This window comes from Engystomops pustulosus, chromosome 8 (genome assembly GCF_040894005.1).
Source record: "Engystomops pustulosus chromosome 8, aEngPut4.maternal, whole genome shotgun sequence".
NCBI lineage: Eukaryota > Metazoa > Chordata > Amphibia > Anura > Leptodactylidae > Engystomops > Engystomops pustulosus.
Genome location: NC_092418.1, coordinates 20,986,322 through 21,004,920, shown reverse-complemented (window position 1 = coordinate 21,004,920; position 18,599 = coordinate 20,986,322). Strand labels below are relative to the sequence as shown.

General features: G+C 46.6%; 2 protein-coding genes across 4 annotated transcripts in view; one reads left to right on the top strand and one right to left on the bottom strand.

Moving 5' to 3' along the window:
* The window catches only part of CLUAP1 (clusterin associated protein 1), an 89,728-nt gene extending 74,652 nt beyond the window's left edge, over nucleotides 1-15,076 (bottom strand). Inside the window, exon 1 of the mRNA XM_072120147.1 lies at nucleotides 15,043-15,076. Coding sequence (XP_071976248.1) covers nucleotides 15,043-15,061 — 19 coding nt within the window. The 5' untranslated portion in view covers nucleotides 15,062-15,076. The remainder of the gene's footprint in view (nucleotides 1-15,042) is intronic.
* Nucleotides 1,570-18,599, top strand: part of LOC140074876 (glucagon receptor-like) — a 70,471-nt gene continuing 53,441 nt past the window's right edge. For 2 of the 3 annotated variants that reach the window (XM_072120154.1, XM_072120152.1), the window contains exon 1: nucleotides 12,040-12,182. In XM_072120154.1, the coding sequence (XP_071976255.1) occupies nucleotides 12,139-12,182 (44 nt within the window). In that variant the 5' untranslated portion in view covers nucleotides 12,040-12,138. Of the gene's footprint in view, nucleotides 1,629-12,039; nucleotides 12,183-18,599 lie in introns of those variants that run through there. The other variant, XM_072120153.1, reaches the window with a different exon arrangement.

Genomic DNA, 18,599 nt, shown 5'->3' with positions numbered 1-18,599 from the left:
CCTAGAACTGACATAAATATAAATAAACAGTAAAAATCATAAACACATTAGGTATCGACGCGTCCGAAAATGCCCGATCTATCAAAATATAATAACGTTTTTTACAATGCGTTTTACCCCGTTACGGAAAATAGCGCCCAAAGTCGAAAATGGCACTTTTTTGCCATTTTGAAAAATATAAAAAAATCTATAAAAAGTGATCAAAAGGCCGTGCAGTCCTAAAAATAACATCACTGAAAATATTATCAAATTTCGCACTGAGCCCCTGACTGGGCTCAGTGCGGTAGGAGCTTGGGACCCCTCGGTGCACAGGACGCGTTCATAGAGAAAACACGTCTCCCAGCTTGGGGCTTTCCTTGCGCTGGGAGACGCCATGACATTTGAATCTGAATAATGATATTTTGTAAGCGCATTTTGTGTGGAAAACTTGATGCGGCCCAGCCTTACCCAGAATCTACCTCCAGCGGCCCCCAGGTAAATTGAGTTTGAGACCCCTGATTTACAGGGAGGCAGTAGTATCTTGGTATACATTATTTAGACTGAAGAAGTGTTGTAATTTACAGGAATGGGGCTATCTTCTCTACATCATTTAGAGATGTAAAAGCAGTACTGCTTGTTTTATTTGCTTCTACATCATTTCCAGTGAGACATGGAGAGTCAGGATGATAGCACTACCTGTGCCTAAATGATTTACATACAGAGAAACAATTATAGAGTTATATCATTTACATAGAGGCAGTAATATTGGTGCCTATATATGCTACAAAAATAGAATGGAAGTACAATCTGCTCAAATTATTTACAGGAAGCAGCACTATCTGTGCCTACAGTATATGGATAAAAGGTGGTGTAATTTACATGGATAATTTAGATGGATAAGGTGGTATTATTCACATGGATAAAAAGCAATGCCGCACTATATGACCCTAAATAACATACAGAATAAGACATAGAGGCAGTACTTTCTGCACCCACATCATTTATCCGATTAACTAGGATGCATTTCGTTTTATGGTTAAAAGGTATGAGTAATATCTGTTCTTGAATAATCTAGAAAGATAGACTCATAGGAAGTAAAATCGTCATCTATATAATGTAAGAATTTACAATCTGCGCTTAGGATTTAACCTATAGCAGTACTATCTGTGCCTACCCCATTGAGGCAGAAAAAGTGATCAAATTTGCTAGGATAGAAAGTTAGACAGTGCCACCTGTGCTTTAAGTAAAATAAGGGAGTACTATCTGTGCCTACCCTATTTAGACGGACAAAGTATAATAATTTACAGGAAGGGAAAGAAAGGCAGTGATATTTGTGCTTAAAGGATTTGAGGTAAGGTAATACTATCTGTGCCTACACCATATAGACGAAAAAAGGATGAAAAAGATTATAATTTACAGTGCAAGAAAGAAAAGCTGTAATATCTATGCTTAGTAGGTTCTGTGCTTACCCTATTTACATGGAGAAAGTGCAATCATTTTCATGGAGAGAATGCAAGATAGTACTATCTGTGCTTAAAGGAGTTAAAGTAAGGCAGTACTATCTTCTCTACCACATTACAGTTCCACCTATTCATCAGAGCTCAGACATGTAAACAAAGAAGCATGGAGAATCTGCACACAGTACAAAAGTAAGTAGCAGGACTGCTGAATCACTTGATGAACAATAAGGGTTTATTCACAAGGCCGTAAAGGCACATAGGCAACTTATGTAAAAGAGTGTCCAACCCCTTTAAGTGGGAAAAGTATAATTTAAAGGGAGAGAAAGAAAAGCAGTAGCATCTGTACTTACATCCTTTACAGGATAGAAGTACTATCTGTGCCCATCCTATGCAGCAATTCCGATGAGAAGTGGCAGCTGCACACCCCAGGGCTCTGCATACCGGAGTCTTCCATCTCTTCTGTTAATACACACATTATATTTCAAGTATTGGTTTATCTTGAAGCAATTTCATTGTGTCCGACGACAGGATATCGACCGTGACTGATAAGCGCAGGCTGCACTGATTGTATGGGGGCCATGTAGGAGACTTGCATCAGGAGCTTCTCCGCTGTACGGTCACAGGGACCACAAATTGTCATTATTGCAGCACGGGTAGAACATACATGAAAAGCCGAGACGTCTCTTCTAGGAAATCGTCCTTTTCTTCTCTTCTGGGAAATTGTGTTTTCTATTTCTGGATTATCCTGGTTTATTCCATGGGTGACATATAGCGGGAGACGGCCACCTGTACCGGACCAGCGCACTACCCTGGATTATCTATTAGAATGGGTCTGGACTGTAAAACAGTCAGGCATGTTTGATAGAAATCCAATAATCAATAGGGGTAGAGTACGGTACTTGTGTATGTTCTCTATAGGCTTTAAAGGGAATCTGTCAACAGTATCGATCATTCAGACTGCAGCCAGTGTTAGTTATTGTCCCTGGAGAGATGTGTAATCAGACCTTTGTGTGTGTTGTTAGTAGCAGCAGGACTGTGAAATATGGATTTATATTCCAGGACTGTCCTGGATTGTAGCTTCTTCAATTTGTGCATTGAACTGCTCAACAGACTTTCAGACCTGCTCTATATAAAAGCTGTAGAAGGTTTCTGGTTTAATATGATAGTATTCACTATGGAGCAGAGAGCTAAGAGCACAGCAGTGTGAAGACACGCCTCAAATGCACTGGGAGAGACTACATCCTAGAATCGCAAGCACTCTCCCAGTGCACTGAAGGTTTGTCCTCACAATGCTTTGCCCTTAGCTCCTTACATTGCATATTCTATAACTGTAACGTCTCCATGTGGACTTGGGGAGTGTCCGCAGACACCAGAGCACAGCAGTGTGAGGACACTGATGAACATTAGGTGTCCTAGCCTTTAGGGTCAGTGTCCACACACTGCTGTGCTCTTAGCTCCCTGCACTGCATATACTAGGACTGTAGCTTCTTCAAGTGCACTAGGTGAATGTCCCAACACTGCTGAACTTTTAGCTCCATGCACTATTCCAAGGTTTTACCTTCTCCAAGTGTATTTGAGGCTTGTCCACACACTGCTGTGCTCTTAGCTCCCTGCAATGCACATTCTAGGACTTTTAATTCTTTTAATTTTAATTCAGTGCACTGGACACCTAGGACACCTAATGTTCATCAGAGTGGATACACCCCCAGTGCACCAGGAGAAGAATATGTCTTAGAATATGCAGTGCAGGGAGCTAAGAGCACAGCAGGTTGTGGACAAGCCTCAAGTACACTTGGAGAAGCTAAAACCCTACAATACTGCATGGAGCTACGAGCTCAGCAGTGTGAGGGCACTCCCCCAGTGCACTGGGAGAAACTGCAGTCCCAGAATATGCAATGCAGGGAGCTAAGAGCTCAGCAGTGTGAGGGCACTCCCCCAGTGCACTGGAAGAAACTACAGTCCCAGAATATGCATTGCAGGGAGCTAAGAGCTCAGCAGTGTGAGGGCACTCCCCCAGTGCACTGGGAGAAACTACAGTCCCAGAATATGCAATGCAGGGAGCTAAGAGCTCAGCAGTGTGAGGGCACTCCCCCAGTGCACTGGAAGAAACTACAGTCCCAGAATATGCATTGCAGGGAGCTAAGAGCTCAGCAGTGTGAGGGCACTCCCCCAGTGCACTGGAAGAAACTACAGTCCCAGAATATGCAATGCAGGGAGCTAAGAGCTCAGCAGTGTGAGGGCACTCCCCCAGTGCACTGGAAGAAACCACAGTCCCAGAATATGCAATGCAAAGAGTTAAGAGCTCAGCAGTGTGAGGACAACCATCCAGTGCACTGGAAGAAACCACAGTCCCAGAATATGCAATGCAAAGAGTTAAGAGCTCAGCAGTGTGAGGACAACCATCCAGTGCACTGGAAGAAACTACAGTCCTAGAATATGCAATGCAGAGAGTTAAGAGCTCAGCAGTGTGAGGACAACCATCCAGTGCACTGGAAGAAACTAGAGTGCTAGAATATGCTAGGCAGAAAGTTAAGAGGACAGCAGATCGTGGACAAACCTCAAGTGCACTTGGAGAAGCTACAGTCCTAGAATTTGCAACGCAGAGAGCTAAGAGCACAACAGTGTAAGGCCACACCTCCAGTGCACTTGGAGTAGCTACAGCCCTGGAATACGCAGCGCAGAGACCTAAGAAGAGATCAGCAGTGTGAGGACACATCCCTAGTATACAGGGAAAAGCTATAGTCCTAAAATGTGTAATGCAATTAGAGCTAAGAGTAAAGCAGTGTGAGGACACTTGCAGGAGCTAGAGTTTAGATTCATATTTCACAGTCCTGCTGCTACTAACTGCATACATAAAAGTATAATTAAACATTTCTCAAGGGACAGTACATAACACTGCACTTCTGTATGGTCACACCTGAGGATCTTTTTTTACATTTAACCTGAGTGCCCCAGTAAGGTGACTATAGACAGGACCACAATGACTGGTTTGGCCTACACCTTGAACATTTGTCATTCTGAAGTCCTGTATACAATACAATATAGCAGAGGACATTGTGCTCCCACTTCACAATAACCCTGGACCAGAAGATTTATTACCTATTAGTAACACAATAGAGGTGTATACAATACTTATACCTGGGAGTCAATGTCTGTGATCTGTCTCATGCACGCGGATCCTTGCATCAACACATCGTCCCTGAACAGACAATGCTTGGTGTGAACGGAGAGCTACTGATTGACTGGGATTGTCTCTAAATATGGGTCAGGGGCCGGGGGATAGTCCACTTTTGCTTCCATATCCCACATCACTATATTTTCCATGGGTGCGGATCCCTCACTATTCCCCTTTGTTATTCTGCATTTAGAGTCCCCATTAAAGAGAGAACAAGCACTTTTTCATGTAAATATTTGCAGAACACATGACCTTGCCGGACCGTCTAACTTAATGCATTTATGAAATACAGATAACCCCACAAAGGGAATCACATATCAACTAAACCTGTGACCTTGAAGGTGAAGGAGCCTTCATCAAAACATGTCTTCCTTAAGAAAATCCAATTTGCATAAAATGCAATTTGCATAAAAATGATGATTTCTCTGTAAACAGGACATAGATTTTTGATTGTAATCAAAAGCACTTAAAGGGGTTGTTCACTTTCAGCAATTTTATCAATTATTGATATTGTTTGTGTAATGAAAAGTTTTATGATTTGATAAAATTGATAAATGGCTCGTTATATCCCTGGTCATGTGATGTCACACAGGTGCACAGCTCGTTATATCCCTGGTCATGTGATGTCACACAGGTGCACGGCTTGTTATATCCCTGGTCATGTGATGTCACACAGGTGCACGGCTCGTTATATCCCTGGTCATGTGATGTCACACAGCTGCACAGCTCGTTATATCCCTGGTCATGTGATGTCACACAGCTGCACAGCTCGTTATATCCCTTGTCATGTGATGTCACACAGGTGCACGGCTCGTTATATTCCTGGTCATGTGATGTCACACAGGTGCACGGCTCATTATATCCCTGATCATGTCATCGCACACAGGTGCACAGCTTGTTATATCCCTGGTCATGTGATGTCACACAGGTGCACGGCTCGTTATATCCCTGGTCATGTTTTGTCACACAGGTGCAGGGCTCGTTGTATCCCTGGTCATGTGATGTCGAACGGGTGCACGGCTCGTTATATCCCCAGTCATGTGATGTCACACAGGTGCACAGCTCGTTATATCCCTGGTCATGTGATGTCACACGGTGCACGGCTCGTTATATCCCCAGGCATGTGATTTCACACAGGTGCACAGCTCGTTATATCCCCAGTCATGTGATGTCACACAGGTGCACGGCTCATTACATCACACACCTCTGTAGGTGCACGGGGTTGTTTCAGGTGATAAGGCATCATCATCCTGGCAGGAGTGATGAGACCTTGTCCAAATAAAGGAGTATCACACCAAGTAGGAGGGATAGAGGTGGTTCTGGGTAAAAAATAATCGGAAGTAACCTGCAGTACTCTCACACTGCCACTACACAGAGAACAGTATATGGGGCACATTTACCAAGGGTCCGAACACTGCATTTTTGTCTCGTCTCCCGACTTTTTACCGTTTTGCCCTGTATTGCCCCGGGTTTTTGGCGCACGCGTCAAAATTGGTGCATGCGACACAAATCGGGGGTGTGGACGTCGGCGTGGACGACTGATTCAGACAAACGGCGGAATTTAAAAACCGAATTGTGTAGCAAAGCCAAGCACTTACATGCACTGGCAAGAAGAAGGTGAACTCCGGCGGACCTCAGTGGGGAAGCGACACATGCAGTAAATTGGACGCACGATCTTAGTGAATTGCGGCAGTTCCAAATCCTCGTCAGACATTCCGGATCAGCGGCGTCAACGGGACGGATAAGTAAATGTGCCTCACAGGGGGTCATTTACTAAGGGCTCTGCGGCCGCACTCTCGTCCAGCTTCCCGACTTTTCTGCTTTGCACCGAATTCCGCTGGGATTTTGGCGCACGCAATTGGTTTCCAGCGCCGGCTTTCACGCAACAGAAATCGGGGGGCGTGGCCGACGGAAAACCCGACGGATTTAAAAAAACTAATTGTGTCGCGAAATCAAGCACTCACTTGCACCGAGAACTCCGGCGGACCTCGGCGCAGCAGCGACACCTGGTGGACATCGGGCGCACAACCTTAGTGAATCTCTGGAAGACCCGAATCCTCGTCGGACAAAGCGCCGCTGGATGGCGACAGGTCCGGGTAAGTAAATCTGTCCCTATGTGTCTTTTGTCAATTTCACTGCATTGAATTTTATTTTCTGCTTCCCAGTACACAGCATGGAATATAGAAAGTACAATTTGTTATGCAGAGAACAAGTCCTCAGAGAATAGTTATGTATACAGAAAAATAAAAAAGTTGAGGATTTCTAAAAACAGGGAGTAAAAATGGAAACGCAAAGATAACAAAAAGGGCCTGGTCCTTGAAGGGTTAATAATATTTCTTCGTACAATGGGGCACATTTATTTACCCGGCTGCTGGAGTTCACGAGGTACTGGCGATAATGCACTCTGGCGCAATTCGCCAAGATCGTGCGCCCGTTATCCTGCATGTGTCACTTCCCCGCTCAGGTCCCAGGAGTTCACCTTCTTCTTCCTGGTGCATGTAAGTGCTTGGGCCTGCGACACAATTTTGAAAGTTAAATACAGCGCTCAGTCCGAATCCGTCAGTTTGTCCAACAGCCCGCCCCCAATTTCTGTCACATTAAAGCAGCGCAGCTGCGCCACAACCCTATTGCGTGTGACACAATAGCCAGATAGATACCTGTCACAGCGGTGCATATCCAGAAAACTTTGAAAATCCGACAAAAGTGTGATCCGCGGACCCTTAGTAAATAAGCCCCAATGTGTATGGCACTTAAAGGAAAGCTGCCATTTGTTTTCATGCATTTTGAACCTTATAAATGCTGTAGCGACACCAAGGCAGAAACATATCTTGTTTAATCCCTGATCCGAGTGGTTTTGCTCTAAAAACAATTATAAAATTCAGGACCTTGGGAAAGCTGCATTCTGTCTGCTGTTCATAAACACATTACACAGAACTTACTGAACTGTCCAGACAGGACTAATCAACCTGAGCTGGATCACTCATACACAGCAGCTGGGGAATGGTTCACTGATTGATTAATTCTGGCTGTTAGGGACAACACAGTGATTACAGCGTTCTCTGGTGCTGTGTCTAATTAGGGTAAGAGGAGAAGCACTGAGCCCCAGTACAGGAGTAAGAGAGCCTCATTATCATAATTTTATAATTGTTTTTAAGATCTGTTTCTGCATCAGTATAGATACAGCATTCTCAAGGTAAAGATCCAGGCACCGTGACTGTGTTAATATTCTTATATTTGTTATCCATGGCCTACATCCTTCTAAAATCAACTTTAAATATAAAATTATGCTAATGAGACAGAAGGTGGTTGTATCCGGAGCCCCTCTGTGCTTTAGCTTCAGAAGCTTTTAAACTGTCTCCCACTCTGCTCCCTCAGCACCTCCCCTCCCTCTGCCTGAAGTAATCTCACTGTAGCAATGCTCCGGCCCAGTGTAACAGCCTATGAGTTTTCAGTATGGAGGGGCTCTGCTAACACCCCCAGGAGCCCTTCTGGCTCATTAGCATAATTTTAAAAGCAGATCTTAGAAGGAAGGAGGCCATGGGTAGCAAATATAAGTAGATTACCACAGTCCCGGTGCCTGGATCTAGAAGTAAGTGTCCCAGGTTTATCACAATGGATTTTTACGGTTGTTTTCCTGTAACTTCTTTCCTGCGGGTTCGCTGTACCGGAGGCTGCTTGACCTTGCACATATGTCGATCTTGTCGGAGGATATTTTATAACTGGTTCTGAAGAAATACTTTCAAGAGTTATTAACCTCAAGTGCTCCGCGTATCGTGATGTCGTAACGTAGACAAGTGGCCAACATTATCCCATCAGGCCAGGGTACACAGCGCTAACCAATTTATGCCGCATGGAAAAATGAACGCAATTATTTCTGCCACTGAAGTTGGAGTGGACGCGGTCATCGTGCCTGGACGCCGCGCTCCTCACACCCTCTTGTACCATTTTGCGTTAATATGACGTATTCGCCTTCATTACATGGAAATGCAAATTCCACAGGATCGGCAAAAGTCACTTCATTATCGTTTTTATTCTGCGCCACAACTAATATTATTAACCCCTCGACGCCCATGTCCTTTTCCGTTTTTTTTTTTTTTGTTCCTATTCCCTTCCTTTGAAAAGCCAGAACTTTTGTGATATGGATCAGGGCAAAACTTCAGCAGAACCTGTTGGAGGAGAGGGGGGGGGGGGGGGTCTCCTGCTGTAAGACGAGGGACAGGAGATGCAATAGGACTGGACGTACAGGGGGAGCACATACAGATATCACAGCCACCTGTCACATGAGATTGAGATCCACGGAAACCTCTCGGAGCTGAATCCAATGTTCTTCATGATAAGGTGCCGTGCCGGGCGCGTATAACGCGACACATGTCAGGAGGTGTCAGGATGGAGAGTTTATGTGATCGGATGGCGAGGTACTAGAATAGGATTGCCAATCCGGGGGAAAAGACGGCGTTCCCATTAATGATCGGATCAGTCAGTTATGACAGTGAGAGGTCGGATATTATTACTCCTTTGTCACATTATGCAGACGCCTTTGTGCCGGGCGGTGACACGGAGAACAGTTCCTGCTCTTTCATTAGACATAAATTCTGTTATTTGTGCACATAAAAAGTGGAGCAATTTCTTTCCATATGTTGATATGGATAGAAAGAGTGAACTTTGTTACATTTATAGAGTTGGATAACTTAACTTACAGGGAGGCATCAGGCTTGGTGGTTACAGTCGTCCTCGGATGAGGCAACACGCTTATGGTTACAGCAGCAGATGAATAAGATATGAGCATTGGGGTCTGGCATGCACTTTAGTCCCTACTGTGGACAAGTCTCGCTCCCATGTAGAGGTGTCGTTACAGTGTCGTTACAGTGTCGTGCACCATACAGAAACTACACGATTGCATCTACGTTCATTGCACAGATGCCCCTGGTACCATTTTGAGCCCACTACGTATGGACTCTATGGGGCTTATTTACTAAGGTCGCGGATGACACTTTCGTCGGACTGTTCGCCGTTTTCGGGATTTGCCCGGCTGTGACAGGCGTCTGCGCTGCCATTGTGTAGCACGCAATGGGATTTTGGCGCAGTGCCGCTGGGTTTCCTGCGACAGAAATCTGGGGGCGGGCCGCCGGACGATCTGACTGATTCGGACTGAGCGCAGGATTTAATATTCAATTTGTGTCGCAAGACAATGCACTTACATGCACCGGGAAGAAGAAGGTGAACTCCGGCGGACCTGAGCGGGGAAGCGACACATGCAGGATATCGGGCGCACAATCTTAGTGAATCCCGGCAGATTGCATTGGAGTCGGACAATGCACTTTCGGGGAACCCGCTGGAACGGGTAAGTAAATGTGCCCCTATAGGTTCTGCCTGCTTGATCCCATATAAGGTAAAGCCCTGCATCCAGAACTAATGAAGCTCACTCTACCATATGGGTCAAATTCCCTCCTGACCTTAAAGGGAGAGAAGATGATTGTTGTGCAACTGCCTTTGGCTTAGCCAGAGGTGATACTTCTGCTAAATCTATGGCCCCTGATAATACTGATGCTTACATGGCAGCGGAGCCCCTGGGCTCCCTCAGGCAACAAGGCAAAGGTGCAACCTTACTGCACCCCTCCCCCCCCCCCCCCCCCCCCCCACACCTTCTCCTGTGTTTAGCCATATCCATAGTGCAGGGTCCAGATTCTCCATCAGTCATTTATCAAAACTGATCTATATTCTTATAACATTTACATGTGACCATACAAAGCTTCAGAAGGTGTTAGGTAAGGGCCCTCAAAATCAGTTCAACCATCCCTCTGCGTGTATTGTAAGTAGCAGCAGGGCTGTGAAATATTGATTTATAGTCAAGGATTGTTCTGGGGGTGTGGCCTCACACTGCTGTGCTCTTAGCTCCCTGCATTGAGCTGCTCCACAGCCCTTCCCCTCTGCTCCGAGTGACTGTAGTAGTGTTCAGCAGCTAAACGCAGAAAAGTGAAACACAAGAGGGTGAGTAGTGACACCCACTGACACCTCTCATATGGATCCCTTTAAACAGCCCTGATATACTCCATCAATAAGTGGTTAAAGTAACAGGCAGGGGGAGGAGCTAAACTAAGTGATAAGTGATTGTAGCGTCAGTGTACACAGCACATGCTGAAACCGTGTTTGCCATAAAAGCTTAATGATAGGTTCCCTTTAAGTGACATGTATACCCCTATCATCAGTGTCCTTCTGAGGGGCTCCGCCGTGTACCTGACTAGACCTGGCACATCCGCCTGTACACATACCCCCCATTTACTGCTGCCAGGGTGCCATTACGTGCCATGTCATCATTTATACATGAGCCCCGATGTCTTTTCCTTATATAATTGATGTTGTGGGTAAAACTTGAGAGCGTCTCGCATTTAGATTTTGTGGCTTTTACATCTACAGACGGTGTGAAACTACAACTCCCAGCACGGAAGGGAATCAGTCAGCAGTGCCGACCATGGAAAACTGCAGCCAGTGTCCGGTATTGTCCCTTATGTTTCCCTTATTTTTCATGTGCATCTGGGGGTATGTCCTCACACTGCTGTGCTCTCAGCTCTCTGAAAAAAAAGAAGGGTCTATGCAGTAGTTCAATGCAGAGAGCCAAGAGCACAGCAGTGTGAGCACATGCCTTCAGTGCACTTGTAGAGATCTGTAATCATTTCTTTGTGTCGTAACTTTTTCATGTCCTCACACTGCTGTGCTCTCAGCTTTCTGCCCTGAACTGCTCCACAACCACTACCCTTTGCTTAGAGTGACTAAAGCTTCCGTTAAGCGCAGAAAGAAGGGTCTATGAAGTAGTTCAGTGCAGAGAGCTGAGAGCACAGCAGTGTGAGGATGTGGCTCCAGTGCACTTGTAGACATGTGTAATCATACAACAACACAAAGGTATGGTTACACATATCTACAGGTGCACTGGAGGCACATGCTCACACTGCTGTGCTCTCAGCTCTCTGCACTGAACTCTTCCACATCCACTCCTCTTTGCTTAGAGTGACGGTTAAATCATTCTTCTTTCATTAAGGGCAGAAAGAAAGGACTGTGGGGTATTTCAATGCAGAGAGCCAAGAGCACAGAAGTGTGAGGACACATCTCCAGAGCACTTGGATAAACTACATTCCAACTGTTATAGGTAGGATCATTAACCAGCTCTCTGGGGCGGCCACCCTGCAGTCTTGAGTGTCAGAATGGTGGATATTTTATCTTTAAAGGATGATGGGTGCTCTACTTTGCCATATAGAGTGGAACTACAACTCCCAGCAGGTGCATAACCTAGTTGTGGTTCTAAGAAATCCTAAGAGAATAATCCCAGGCTAATAGGTGGTGATGTTAATGCAGACACAATAAGGAGGGGAGGCTGAGGAGGAGTGGGCAGAGGAGGGGTCTCATACAAGGATGCATAGTACAGGGGGTGCGGATGGGAATCCTTCCAGACACATTGCTAAGACGGAGTTTGAGAGCAGGAAGGTGCGGAGGGTAGACCCTGCATGAGGAGCTGCACATCACCTGCTGGGTATGACCTGGGCACAGGGCTGGCTGCACATTCCTATCTATGCCAGGTAAGTACCATGGGAGAATTTTGGAAGCTGAGATACTGGGGGTGTGGGCATGGTCCTGGCAGAGGGGCACAACCTGCCGATCTATCAGTGATCACCTCTTCTCCAATATCTCGGCTGCCCGGATCGCTATGAGCAGAACATTCATCTGTGGAATCCGGAGTTCAGAATTCCGAGGATTTTAATTTCAATGGACAAAATGTTCTGGTGTTTTGTTACAAAGTGTTTACATAGGACTGCAGCTATTATGTTACATGGGAGTAACCTGTCATTGGGGATTTCTGTGATGAGTGAATGGGACAGCAATATTTTGGATCAAAAAATGTACAAATTTGGTCCCGTTCTATAGTGACAGCACTGATCATCATCCCTACATTCAGCTTTTTCATAGGCTCTGTTTTCAGGAAAGCTGAGTGACAACCAACATGATCCCATAAAGGATGTCACTCAGCTTTTCCAGACTCCTGAATGGTAAATCTTCCTGGCTATATTACGACTAGGAAAAGTATAGTGTATCCAGGAAAGTTGGGTGTTAGCATCGGTAATGGAAGCAATGTGACTTGTGACCCATCTTTCCCAGAACCAGATAGAACTAAGACAATGCTGCACTGAGAACTTTAGTAGCTTAAACGTCTAGAGCTTCCATCTATTACAGGTTATAGGGGTTTTATATATTGATGACTTATTATTATTGATATCAGATTGTTGGGCGGGGGGGGGGGGGTCCAACACTCCACATCTTGTGCAGCAGCTCTTATGGGAGTGCATGGCAGTTGAATTGGACTTCCGGTTCCGTTCTCTGTGTCCTAGGATCATCTGATCGGCGGGAGTCCCAATGTGTAGAACCAGCACCGTTCTGATATTGATGATCTGTCCCATGTACAAGTCATCAATATCTCATAGGCGGAAACCCCCTTCAACATCTGTCCACTCCATAGACTCCGTCCACTCCATTGTGCAGGAATTTTACATCAAGGAAAATCAATAGCTGTGATTGTCGTCCCACGATCCTCTCTGCTGCTGATTGATCCTGGCTCAGGAAGTGTTAACAAGATGACAGTATGAATTATTTATGACACCCTCTGACGTGATGCTCATGACAACCGCGATGCGAAATAGTGACAACAGCACTCTACTGTTATTTTTTGGGGGGTTGGGGGGCTAAATTTAAAGGTCACTTTCTAGCTTGCAACCCCCCTATCCTCCCACAAGTAAGATATCCTTGAATAGGGCACTGTAAACACAGCAAATTCAGTTTTTCTTTTTTATGCAAATTAGCTTCTTGGTGCACTGGAGGCGGGGCCATACCTCCTGCTGCACCTGTATTCTATTTTATATCCCCTTTCTCAATTTTTTTTGTAAGGAGGTAATACAGAGCAGCAATGGGTTGCATGGGAAGCAGAATTCATATGCATCAATAGGCACAGTGCACTGCCCACAGTGCACCGAAAAACTAATTTGAATACAAAGAATTATGGAATTTTCTCAGAAATGAAGTATCACTGGAAAACATACAAAATGTGTGACCAGAAAGCTTATAAAGTGTCCTACACAGCGATGCTTTTACTTGATTGACAATTTGGGAGCTGCTAGGTTCCCTTTAAGGGCAGCGCTACCAATTACATTGTCTGAAATTGTCTTTTATGTATGAGCTGTACCTTATTTTTTTGGACTATAAGGCGCACAAAAAATCCTTTGATTTTCTCAGAAATCAAAGGTGCGCCTTATAGTCCAGTGCGCCTTATATATGCACCGTACTTACAGCTGTCTTGAACTGTGCACAGGTCTGCCACCTGCTGGTCATTCATCCTTATAATCCGGTGCGCCTTATATATGAACCTAGACATTTTAGCAGGCATTTATTGATGGTGAGCCTTATACTCCGGTGCGCCTTATAGTCTGAAAAATACAGTAATTAAAGGGTTTATAGACACATTTTCTATGGCTCTTGTCTTTACACAAAATAAATACACAAAGAAAAACAGAGACATTGGCCCACATTTCTGTGGCCTTTGTTTGTAGCCTAAAATAAGAACCTACCGTTTTGTGTATGCAGCTCATACGCACACCTATGCATATCAATAAAATCTGAATTCAAGCAAACCCTGCTCCTAGTCAGCTCCTGCATTCATAAGATGCCTTCTCCCCTTTGCCCCCAATTTAAAAAAAAAAAAAACGCACGACTACAGGATCTGATGGTTTCTTTGTAGTCTGTCACCATGGAGACAAATAAATTCACGTTAATGCTGCCTACACGTAACGGCTAGAGATATTTATAAACCGTGTCCGATTGCAAAGTTGCTTCTTTTTTCACGTTAGATGCATTTGGGCTCCAAAAAAAATGGTGGGAAAAAAAGTTTTCCCTTTAAATATCTGCAGCGCTAAATGGCTTTTTATTCCTCCTTTTTATCGCTGCTGTTTTTATGCATGAGTGCTGCCGCCATCCATATATAAATAATTTGTGAGCCATAACAGCCCTTTGGCGTCTGGTTCAGTTAATGATGACGTGATTCTCGTGTATGCTTGTTATTACTGTATATGGGGGGGGGGGGGGGTCTATGGGATTGGGGGGGGGGGGGCTATACTGCTCTGTACAGAATCGTCTATTGTTTCTACCCGCAGAACTTCACAACTGCAGTGTCAGATGCTTATTCCTCGTTGCTATTTGTAGGATGCGCAGCTTGAAGGTCACTTACCTCCAGCTACTTAGTAGATGAGTGCTAACAGGAGACTCGGAGGGATCCTGACCCCCAGAGGAGCAGTAAACTGCAGGTCTGAACAGCGCGGTGACAGGTGGATATAATGAGTGCGGCTCCTGTCACTATTACAGATGTTGTCCCCCCGCACAGTATAATAGTCTTACCGGCTGCGATGGCGGTCATTACGATGAACCATCCTCTAATACGTCTTCGCTATTCTTAGTGCTTCTGTACGTAGCGATGTTTCTAGGGAAGATACATCTGTAATTGGGAATATCTATTTATAAAAGCCAAGATATATGGTGTACAGTACAGTAAGAGCCATATACAGTGATATGCATCATCCTCCTATATACTACATGTATACTTGCCTCCACCAGCAGCTCAGGTTGACCTACATACACACTGGCATACACAGGAGACGCACCGCTAAGAAAGACTGAAGATTGAGACCCCTAGAGTCAGTTCTTCAACCCAATATTTGAAGTCCCCCTTTTAGGTTACAATGTATATGGAGTCAGAAGTGTAGGTTGGTAGTTTATAGGGATCTCCTAACACTGCTGTGCTCTGAACTCTCTGCTCCACAGCTTGTCCTCTCTAGCATTCTAAGTGGCAACATGTCCTCACACTGCTGTGCACTTAGCTCTGTGCTCTACCACTCCTGCTCTCTAGCCTTCTAAGTGTAGAGGGTATATCCTCACACTGCTGTGCTTCACAGCACCTTCTCCATAGTCTATTAAAAACATCGGGGACATGACCTCACACTGCTGTACTTTAAGGTCTCTGCTCCACATCTTCTCTTCTATAACCTTCTAAGTGCAGTGGGAACATGTCCTCACACTACTGCGCTCTTAGCTCCCTGCTCCACAGCTCCTCCTCTCTAGCCCTGTAAGTGCAGTGGGGACATGTCCTCACACTGCTGTGCTCTTAGGTCCCTGCTCCACAGCTCCTCCTCTCTAGCCCTGTAAGTGCAGTGGGGACATGTCCTCACACTGCTGTGCTCTTAGCTCCCTGCTCCACAGCTCCTCCTCTCTAGCCCTGTAAGTGCAGTGGGGACATGTCCTGACACTGCTGTGCTCTTAGCTCTCTGCTCCACAGCTCCTCCTCTCTAGCCCTGTAAGTGCAGTGGGGACATGTCCTGACACTGCTGTGCTCTTAGCTCTCTGCTCCACAGCTCCTCCTCTCTAGCCCTGTAAGTGCAGTGGGGACATGTCCTCACACTACTGCGCTCTTAGCTCCCTGCTCCACAGCTCCTCCTCTCTAGCCCTGTAAGTGCAGTGGGGACATGTCCTGACACTGCTGTGCTCTTAGCTCTCTGCTCCACAGCTCCTCCTCTCTAGCCCTGTAAGTGCAGTGGGGACATGTCCTCACACCGCTGTGCTCTTAGTTCTCTGCTCCACAGCTCCTCCTCTCTAGCCCTGTAAGTGCAGTGGGGACATGTCCTGACACTGCTGTGCTCTTAGCTCTCTGCTCCCCATCTCTTCTTCTATAGCTTACTGAGTGCAGTGGGGACATGTCCTCACACTGCTCTGCTCTTAGCTCCCTGCTCTACAGCTCCTCCTCTCTAGCCCTGTAAGTGCAGTGGGGACATGTCCTGACACTGCTGTGCTCTTAGCTCTCTGCTCCACAGCTCCTCCTCTCTAGCCCTGTAAGTGCAGTGGGGACATGTCCTGACACTGCTGTGCTCTTAGCTCTCTGCTCCACAGCTCCTCCTCTCTAGCCCTGTAAGTGCAGTGGGAACATGTCCTCACACTACTGCGCTCTTAGCTCCCTGCTCCACAGCTCCTCCTCTCTAGCCCTGTAAGTGCAGTGGGGACCTGTCCTCACACTGCTGTGCTCTTAGGTCCCTGCTCCACAGCTCCTCCTCTCTAGCCCTGTAAGTGCAGTGGGGACATGTCCTCACACTGCTGTGCTCTTAGCTCTCTGCTACACAGCTTCTCCTCTCTAGCCCTGTAAGTGCAGTGGGGACATGTCCTCACACTGCTCTGCTCTTAGCTCCCTGCTCCACAGCTTCTCCTCTCTAGCCCTGTAAGTGCAGTGGGGACATGTCCTCACACCGCTGTGCTCTTAGCTCTCTGCTCCACAGCTCCTCCTCTCTAGCCCTGTAAGTGCAGTGGGGACATGTCCTGACACTGCTGTGCTCTTAGCTCTCTGCTCCACAGCTCCTCCTCTCTAGCCCTGTAAGTGCAGTGGGAACATGTCCTCACACTACTGCGCTCTTAGCTCCCTGCTCCACAGCTCCTCCTCTCTAGCCCTGTAAGTGCAGTGGGGACATGTCCTCACACCGCTGTGCTCTTAGGTCCCTGCTCCACAGCTCCTCCTCTCTAGCCCTGTAAGTGCAGTGGGGACATGTCCTCACACTGCTGTGCTCTTAGCTCTCTGCTACACAGCTTCTCCTCTCTAGCCCTGTAAGTGCAGTGGGGACATGTCCTCACACTGCTGTGCTCTTAGGTCCCTGCTCCACAGCTCCTCCTCTCTAGCCCTGTAAGTGCAGTGGAGACATGTCCTCACACTGCTGTGCTCTTAGCTCTCTGCTACACAGCTTCTCCTCTCTAGCCCTGTAAGTGCAGTGGGGACATGTCCTCACACTGCTCTGCTCTTAGCTCCCTGCTCCACAGCTTCTCCTCTCTAGCCCTGTAAGTGCAGTGGGGACATGTCCTCACACCGCTGTGCTCTTAGTTCTCTGCTCCACAGCTCCTCCTCTCTAGCCCTGTAAGTGCAGTGGGGACATGTCCTGACACTGCCGTGCTCTTAGCTCTCTGCTCCCCATCTCTTCTTCTATAGCTTACTGAGTGCAGTGGAGACATGTCCTCACACTGCTCTGCTCTTAGCTCCCTGCTCCACAGCTCCTCCTCTCTAGCCCTGTAAGTGCAGTGGGGACATGTCCTGACACTGCTGTGCTCTTAGCTCTCTGCTCCACAGCTCCTCCTCTCTAGCCCTGTAAGTGCAGTGGGGACATGTCCTGACACTGCTGTGCTCTTAGCTCTCTGCTCCACAGCTCCTCCTCTCTAGCCCTGTAAGTGCAGTGGGGACATGTCCTGACACTGCTGTGCTCTTAGCTCCCTGCTCCACAGCTCCTCCTCTCTAGCCCTGTAAGTGCAGTGGGGACATGTCCTGACACTGCTGTGCTCTTAGCTCTCTGCTCCACAGCTCCTCCTCTCTAGCCCTGTAAGCGCAATGGGGACATGTCCTCACACTGCTGTGCTCTTAGGTCCCTGCTCCACAGCTCCTCCTCTCTAGCCCTGTAAGTGCAGTGGGGACATGTCCTGACACTGCTGTGCTCTTAGCTCTCTGCTCCACAGCTCCTCCTCTCTAGCCCTGTAAGCGCAATGGGGACATGTCCTCACACTGCTGTGCTCTTAGCTCTCTGCTCCACAGCTCCTCCTCTCTAGCCCTGTAAGTGCAGTGGGGACATGTCCTCACACTGCTGTGCTCTTAGCTCTGTGCTCCATAGCTCCTCCTCTCTAGCCCTGTAAGTGCTAGATTCAGTTTAGGTCCTCCTGAAAAATCCCACTTTTATGCAAAATCTTGCAAATCCAACCCACTGGCAAAGCTTGGCATAAAAACCATGACAACCCCTCTGATTTGGCAAGTGAAATCCCTGGTGATCACTGCAGCCAGGTGTATGATTCTCCTGCAGCGGCCACTACAGGTGTAATGTGGTATTACAGTGAATGAGCATCAAGTAAATGTATGACAAAAATAGCGCACACTTTGTATG